The sequence below is a fragment of the Bufo bufo genome, chromosome 1 (assembly GCF_905171765.1).
Source record: "Bufo bufo chromosome 1, aBufBuf1.1, whole genome shotgun sequence".
Classification (NCBI taxonomy): domain Eukaryota; kingdom Metazoa; phylum Chordata; class Amphibia; order Anura; family Bufonidae; genus Bufo; species Bufo bufo.
The window spans coordinates 138,788,142-138,796,591 of NC_053389.1; the positions used below are offsets into that span (position 1 = coordinate 138,788,142).

Below are 8,450 nucleotides of genomic sequence, written 5' to 3' on the forward strand. Positions count from 1 at the left end.
ACTCTCTCCACAGATGAGCTTGTAGAGGTGCCGGTGACATTACGTACCATTAAACCAGACACTGACCGTGCAAATCCGGAACTTGGGATTGGGATGCTGGCCTTCAGTCCTGATAATCGATACCTGGCCACCAAAAATGGTACAAAGGTTTATCTTTGCCTGTTTATAGCTTTGAAAATGATAAAGTATTCCTGTGGCTGTCACATCTGGAAAGGGTTTTGTCTCCACACGTCAACCCCTCTGTAATACTTAGCTGCACTCTTCCCCAGTGAGATCTGCGGGGTCTAGTTCCTACATTTCACACATTCACATGAATGGAAAAAAAAACCATGCATGGCCAAGCATAGTGGGGACATCTCTTAGGCGCTATCTACTCTGGTTAATGGAAGTGCGCAGAAGGTGGCTTCTCTCTGATTTCAATATGCCCTAATCCTCTCTAAATGTAATAAATCATCAAATATATTTTGTGGTGATTGATGTCTCCTAGATAACATGCCGTGTTGTGTGTGGATTTGGGACATTCAGAAGATGAGGTTGTCAGTGGTGCTGGAGCAGACGTCACCTGTCCGTTCTTTTCATTGGGACCCAGTCCAGCCAAGACTCGCCATTTGCACTGGAAATAGAAAAGTGTATTTGTGGTCTCCGACCGGCTGCGTCTCTGTCCAGGTCCCCGTGGAAGGTGAGTAACCCTCCTTGTAAACACAGATGACCCTCAGTGCTGGCGGTGTCCATTACAGAAATGAGCCACCAGGTCTGTCTGCCCACAATCCAAACACTGAGTCCTAGACTGGCTTCACCCATATCTTGTATCTGGCTCACAGCATGGAAGCTACACGATGTTTATAGCCAGTACGTCCTGCTGAGAAATAAATGTGTTAGGAAGCCTTACCATCCATCTCTTTGGGTTATTTCTTTCTGGGAAAGCCGGCTGGCAACCAATATGGCTACCATTACTAACCTAGTTTTCCAAAAACGATATCACTTCATAAATAGACAGGTATGGAAGTTATTCTTTGGTAATGTTTGAAAAGGCTAGTGAGAGCTGTAATGGCAGCCATATTGCTTGTCACCAGTGGACTTCCCAGCTAACCTATTACCCCCAATACATTTGCCTTTAACCACCTCCCGACCGCCTAACGCACGGATGCGTCCGGAAGGTGGTTGATTCATTCCTCCTGGACGCATCCGTGCGTCATCTCGCGAGACGCGAGATTTCCTGTGAACGCGCGCACACAGGCGCACGCGTTCACAGGATCGGTAGGTAAGCGAGTGGATCTCCAGCCTGCCAGCAGCGATCGTTCGCTGGCAGGCTGGAGATGCGATTTTTTTTTTAACCCCTAACAGGTATATTAGACGCTGTTTTGATAACAGCGTCTAATATACCTGCTACCTGGTCCTCTGGTGGTGCCTTTTGTTTGGATCGACCACCAGAGGACACAGGTAGCTCAGTAATAAGAAGCACCACACTACGCTACACCCCCCCCCCTGTCACTTATTAACCCCTTATTAACCCCTGATCACCCCATATAGACTCCCTGATCACCCCCCTGTCATTGATCACCCCCCTGTAAGGCTCCATTCAGACGTCCGTATGATTTTTACGGATCCACTGATACATGGATCGGATCCACAAAACGCATACGGACATCTGAATGCAGCCTTACAGGGGGGTGATCAATGACGGGGGTGATCACCCCATATAGACTCCCTGATCACCCCCCTGTAAGGCTGCATTCAGATGTCCGTATGATTTTTACGGATCCACTGATACATGGATCGGATCCGCAAAACGCATACGGACATCTGAATGCAGCCTTAAAGGGGGGTGATCAATGACGGGGGTGATCACCCCATATAGACTCCCTGATCACCCCCCTGTCATTGATCACCCCCCTGTAAGGCTCCATTCAGACGTCCGTATGATTTTTACGGATCCACTGATACATGGATCGGATCCGCAAAACGCATACGGACATCTGAATGCAGCCTTACAGGGGGGTGATCAATGACGGGGGTGATCACCCCATATAGACTCCCTGATCACCCCCCTGTAAGGCTGCATTCAGATGTCCGTATGATTTTTACGGATCCACTGATACATGGATCGGATCCGCAAAACGCATACGGACATCTGAATGCAGCCTTAAAGGGGGGTGATCAATGACGGGGGTGATCACCCCATATAGACTCCCTGATCACCCCCCTGTCATTGATCACCCCCCTGTCATTGATCACCCCCCTGTAAGGCTCCATTCAGACGTCCGTATGATTTTTACGGATCCACTGATACATGGATCGGATCCGCAAAACACATACAGGCGTCTGAATGGAGCCTTACAGGGGGGTGATCACCCCATATAGACTCCCTGATCACCCCCCTGTCATTGATCACCCCCTTGTAAGGCTCCATTCAGACGTCCGTATGATTTTTACGGATCCACTGATACATGGATCGGATCCGCAAAACACATACGGACGTCTGAATGGAGCCTTACAGGGGGGTGATCAATGACAGGGGGTGATCACCCCATATAGACTCCCTGATCACCCCCTGTCATTGATCACCCCCCTGTCATTGATCACCCCCCTGTAAGGCTGCATTCAGATGTCCGTATGATTTTTACGGATCCACTGATACATGGATCGGATCCGCAAAACACATACGGACATCTGAATGGAGCCTTATAGGGGGGTGATCAATGACAGGGGGGTGATCACCCCATATAGACTCCCTGATCACCCCCCCTGTCATTGATCACCCCCCTGTAAGGCTCCATTCAGACATTTTTTTGGCCCAAGATAGCGGAAATTATTATTATTTTTTCTTACAAAGTCTCATATTCCACTAACTTGTGTCAAAAAATAAAATCTCACATGAACTCGCCATACCCCTCACGGAATCCAAATGCGTAAAATTTTTTAGACCTTTATATTCCAGACTTCTTCTCACGCTTTAGGGCCCCTAGAATGCCCACATGTGACCCCATTTCGGAAAGAAGACACCCCAAGGTATTCCGTGAGGGGCATATTGAGTCCATGAAAGATTGACATTTTTGTCCCAAGTTAGCGGAAAGGGAAACTTTGTGAGGAAAAAAAAAAAAAAAAAAACAATTTCCGCTAACTTGTGCCAAAAAAAAAAAAATTCTATGAACTCGCCATGCCCCTCATTGAATACCTTGGGGTGTCTTCTTTCCAAAATGGGGTCACATGTGGGGTATTTATACTGCCCTGGCATTCTAGGGGCCCTAAAGCGTGAGAAGAAGTCTGGGATCCAAATGTCTTTGCCGAGATATTTCTCTCACCCAACATGAGTATATGTAAAAAGACACCCCAAAACACATTGCCCAACTTCTCCTGAATACGGCGATACCACATGTGTGACACTTTTTTTTAGCCTAGGTGGGCAAAGGGGCCCACATTCCAAAGAGCACCTTTCGGATTTCACAGGTCATTTACCTACTTACCACACATTAGGGCCCCTAGAATGCCAGGGCAGTATAACTACCCCACGAGTGACCCCATTTTGGAAAGAAGACACCCCAAGGTATTCCGTGAGGGGCATGGCGAGTTCCTAGAATTTTTTATTTTTGTCACAAGTTAGCGGAAAATTATGATTTTTTTTTTTTTTTTCTTTTTCCTTACAAAGTCTTATATTCCACTAACTTGTGACAAAAAATAAAAACTTCCATGAACTCACTATGCCCATCACGAAATACCTTGGGGTGTCTTCTTTCCAAAATGGGGTCACTTGTGGGGTAGTTATACTGCCCTGGCATTTTAGGGGCCGAATGCGTGAGAAGTGGTTTGTAATCAAAATCTGTAAAAAATGGCCGGTGAAATCCGAAAGGTGCTCTTTGGAATGTGGGCCCCTTTGCCCACCTAGGCTGCAAAAAAGTGTCACACATCTGGTATCCCCGTACTCAGGAGAAGTTGGGCAATGTGTTTTGGGGTGTCTTTTTACATATACCCATGCTGGGTGAGAGAAATATCTTGGCAAAAGACAACTTTTCCCATTTTTTTTTTATACAAAGTTGGCATTTGACCGAGATATTTATCTCACCCAGCATGGGTATATGTAAAATGACACCCCAAAACACATTGCCCAACTTCTCCTGAGTACGGGGATACCAGATGTGTGACACTTTTTTGCAGCCTAGGTGGGCAAAGGGGCCCACATTCCAAAGAGCACCTTTCGGATTTCACCGGCCATTTTTTACAGATTTGGATTTCAAACTACTTACCACACATTAGGGCCCCTAGAATCCCAGGGCAGTATAACTACCCCACAAGTGACCCCATTTTGGAAAGAAGACACCCCAAGGTATTCGCTGATGGGCATAGTGAGTTCATGAAAGTTTTTATTTTTTGTCACAAGTTAGTGGAATATGAGACTTTGTAAGAGAAAAAAAAAAAATCATCATTTTCCGCTAACTTGTGACAAAACAAAAAAAGTTCTATGAACTCACTATGGCCATCAGCGAATACCTTAGGGTGTCTACTTTCCGAAATGGGGTCATTTGTGGGGTGTTTGTACTGTCTGGGCATTGTAGAACCTCAGGAAACATGACAGGTGCTCAGAAAGTCAGAGCTGCTTCAAAAAGCGGAAATTCACATTTTTGTACCATAGTTTGTAAACGCCATAACTTTTACCCAAACCATTTTTTTTTTTTTTACCCAAACATTTTTTTTTTATCAAAGACATGTAGAACAATAAATTTAGAGCAAAATTTATATATGGATGTCGTTTTTTTTGCAAAATTTTACAACTGAAAGTGAAAAATGTTTTTTTTTTTTGCCCAAAAATCATTAAATTTCGATTAATAACAAAAAAAGTAAAAATGTCAGCAGCAATGAAATACCACCAAATGAAAGCTCTATTAGTGAGAAGAAAAGGAGGTAAAATTCATTTGGGTGGTAAGTTGCATGACCGAGCAATAAACGGTTAAAGTAGTGTAGGTCAGAAGTGTAAAAAGTGGCCTGGTCATTAAGGGTGTTTAAGCTAAGGGGGCTGAGGTGGTTAAAGGGCTTCTGTCACCCCACTAAACAGTTTTTTTTTTAGGTTACTTATAATCCCTATACTGCGATTTATGCATACATACTGTAATTAATCATTTTGGTTCAGCAGATTATGTTAAAAACGTACTTTTAAAATCTGCAAATTACCTTGCTTCCAGCAAGTAGGGCGGCTACTTGCTGGTAGCAGCCGCATCCTCCTATCCTAAAGACGCCCCCTCCGCATGTTGATTGATAGGGCCTGTGTACGGGATCTCTCTCTGCTGGCCCTGTTTGCATTCAAAATCTGGCGCCTGCGCCGTACCTGTCTTCAGTCGGCGCAGGCTCACTGAGAGGCGGACGCTCGCTCGACCGCTCCATCCTCAATGCGCCTGCGCCGATGACGTCACATCTACACCTGGCGCAGGCGCATTGAGGAAGGAGTGGTCGAGCGAGCGTCCGCCTCTCAGTGCGCCTGCGCCGACTGAAGACAGGTACGGCGCAGGCGCCAGATTTTGAATGCAAACAGGACCAGCAGAGAAAGATCCCGTCCGCTGGCCCTATCAATCAACATGCGGAGGGGGCGTCTTTAGGATAGGAGGATGCGGCTGCTACCAGCAAGTAACCGCCCTACTTGCTGGTAGCAAGGTAATTTGCAGATTTTAAAAGTACGTTTTTAACATAATCTGCTGAACCAAAATGATTAATTACAGTATGTATGCATAAATCGCAGTATAGGGATTATAAGTAACCAAAAAAAAAAAAAAACGTTTAGTGGGGTGACAGAAGCCCTTTAATGACACAACAGTTGGACCTCCATCCATCCAGAGAATACTGAAGACCTATCCTAGGGTAGGTCATCAATATCAGGTCGGCACCCCCACTGGCCAGCTGTAAGGCAGCCACAACGCTGACAACATACAGTGTACAGAGTGAAAGCAGAAGTCTCCAGACACTATGTAGTTGTAGGAGCTTCAGCTCTGCTCTCACTGCAGTACCCCAACGTGGCCATTACACAGTGCACGGCGCTGTCTGCTCCCAGCTCCATACACTGCAAAGTTTCCGGAAGCTGCCTGAAACAACAGATTGGGGCTACTAGGTGTGAGACCCTCACCGATATTTATTGCCTATCCTCAGGACAAGTCGTCAATATCCAAGTCCTGGAAAATCCCTTTAAGGCGCTGTGGCAATTGGTAAATTGCAGCTGTATAGGCTTACATCCTTTATTACAGCAGAACTCGCAGCCAGTCACTGTGTGAACACAGCCCGGTAGCCCCTTTCTTAGGGTCGATGGTGGGCCGCAATGTTTGCAGTGCCAGTAATCCGTTTTATTGGGGATAGCTAAAATTGGTTTTCCGTTGCAATCAGTTGTTCCCTGCTAGCAGCCATTTTAAGCTGCCAGGTTCTTTTATTGCTGTACAACCTCCATTAACATTTACACATATTCAGGTGACGCAACATCACTAAAAGCTGCCGACTTTGCTGTTTGTGGCCTTTTTAAATGGTCTCCTGCTTCTTTCCAGGTCCTTTCAATGTGCTGTCACTGGCCTGGCACCCACTGGGAGAAGACTCTTTACTACTCATGAGTAAGGATCATCTCTGCATTTGTTACTTGGAGACGGAGGAGGATTCTTGACATCAGCTGGAAGTTATCCTAAGAAAACATAGTGGACTTACTAACCCCCATGACGTGGTAGCCTCAGACAGAGCAGAGGTGGTTGGAGGTCATGTACATAAATAAGCCCGCCACTGTCTGTCATGCTCATTGCTGGACACTGGGCAGCCTCGTCTTATGTCGTCTTGTTTTCTACGTTCTTCTCTTCTGTAGTAAAGGATAATATCTATTTGCAGCTGCTGACGAGGCAGCCCATTGACAGGGACTGACGGTAGACATTCTAGGTCTGGTAGTACATGTTTTACACTGGCGCCCACTCCAGAGCACTCAGCCTTGTGTGTTAATAGATTGTACATTGTGATGTATATACATGTAGAGATGTAATTTATACCGATCAATAAATGCTTTATTTTTACCTGTACAGACTGGTGATTATTGTGCTGAGTCATATATACATAAATTACATACATGCTGATACATTGATGAGTTGTGTATATCACTGCCGGGCCACGACGGCTGGAATCAAAACCCCTAGGCCATGGGGTGAGGGTGGGACGGGGCCTAAACCGCTAGGCCCCCCAGGGGCTGGCGGCCAAAAGTACCTTTACACAAGTAGATGATTGGTACAATTGAGCAATGATCGAGTCGTTTCTTGGTGTAGTGAACGTTTCAAACATGACCTTCTAGACACGCCGATTATCGTTCACAAATCGTAGTTTCGATCGCCTATTCAATCGTTTGTAAAGCAGACTGTTGCATTTACACAATGGGAAAGTGATCCCTTACACACACCCACGGTGTAATTGTGCGTGCAGTGAATGATTCCTGTTTACACATATGAAATGGTTAATATCCGATGATTTTTGTGCCCACACAGACGATCGAACCAACGAAATATCTACCGGTTGTCGCTCTCTTTCATTGCTTTTACACTGCTCGATAATCTTGTAATTTCATTCAATTTTAACGATAATTTACGCTATAATCGCCTCTTGTAAAGGTATCTTAAATCAATAAGCCACTAAAGGTCTAAAAATGTGCCCATGATTTTCTTTCTAGAAGTATTTAGGAAATGTTAAAATATTCTCAAAGCAGAAGTTATGACGACTTACACTGTGATTTAAGAACGTTCTGTCTAATCATGAAATGTGCAGATCGCCTCTCGTGTTAATGACTTCTATTGATATTTAAATGTCTGCGTTACGGATCTCAGGAGTGTGTTCAGCTCTGCTAAGCTGACAATGTGGCTTGATTAGTAGTAACGAGCTTGTTCTGACCCCTTTCAGTGTGGTTTACTTACAATTTAAACGCATTTTTCTATTTATATGCTTTTCTGTTTTAATTTTAAAGCCTGGACTTCAGGAATAAGAGGAAGGCGGGAGATCTGCTGATTGCCAACTGATATTACATTAGATATCCCCCCTCTCAGCAGAGCAAAGCATGTACAACCAAGAAATGGGAGAGCAGTAATACCTGGCGAGTCATTGACCTCCGACCTGTATTTTAAGAGTTTGAAAAGACTAACTTACGGGGCATTTGTAGCACCTTGTTTTGTCAGTTTTTGGGGGCAGCATTTTTTATTAATTTGCTTTTTTACTGAAGTTTTTCAACACCGATAACGGTAAAAAAGGATGGGGACCTAAGTATTGTCCTGAGATATCAATACATGTAGTCATAGCCCCACTTGAAAAGGGCAGTACATAAAAACAAAAGTTCCTCACACTCCGGTACCCGAAGTACAACAGGATCCTATACAAAAAACATCACTTGCACCCTAGGAGACCCATGCTGTGGGTCCCAGGCTAACAGGGCCCATCAGGCTAAGGGCTCATGCACACGACCG

At 45.0% G+C, this 8,450-nt stretch overlaps 1 protein-coding gene across 1 annotated transcript in view; it reads left to right on the forward strand.

Annotated features, from left to right (window-relative positions):
• Positions 1-7,028, forward strand: part of WRAP73 (WD repeat containing, antisense to TP73) — a 77,247-nt gene extending 70,219 nt beyond the window's left edge. Inside the window, exons 9-11 of the mRNA XM_040429975.1 lie at positions 14-139; positions 488-679; positions 6,516-7,028. Coding sequence (XP_040285909.1) covers positions 14-139; positions 488-679; positions 6,516-6,628 — 431 coding nt within the window. The 3' untranslated portion in view covers positions 6,629-7,028. The remainder of the gene's footprint in view (positions 1-13; positions 140-487; positions 680-6,515) is intronic.
• Positions 7,029-8,450: the final 1,422 nt, after the last annotated feature.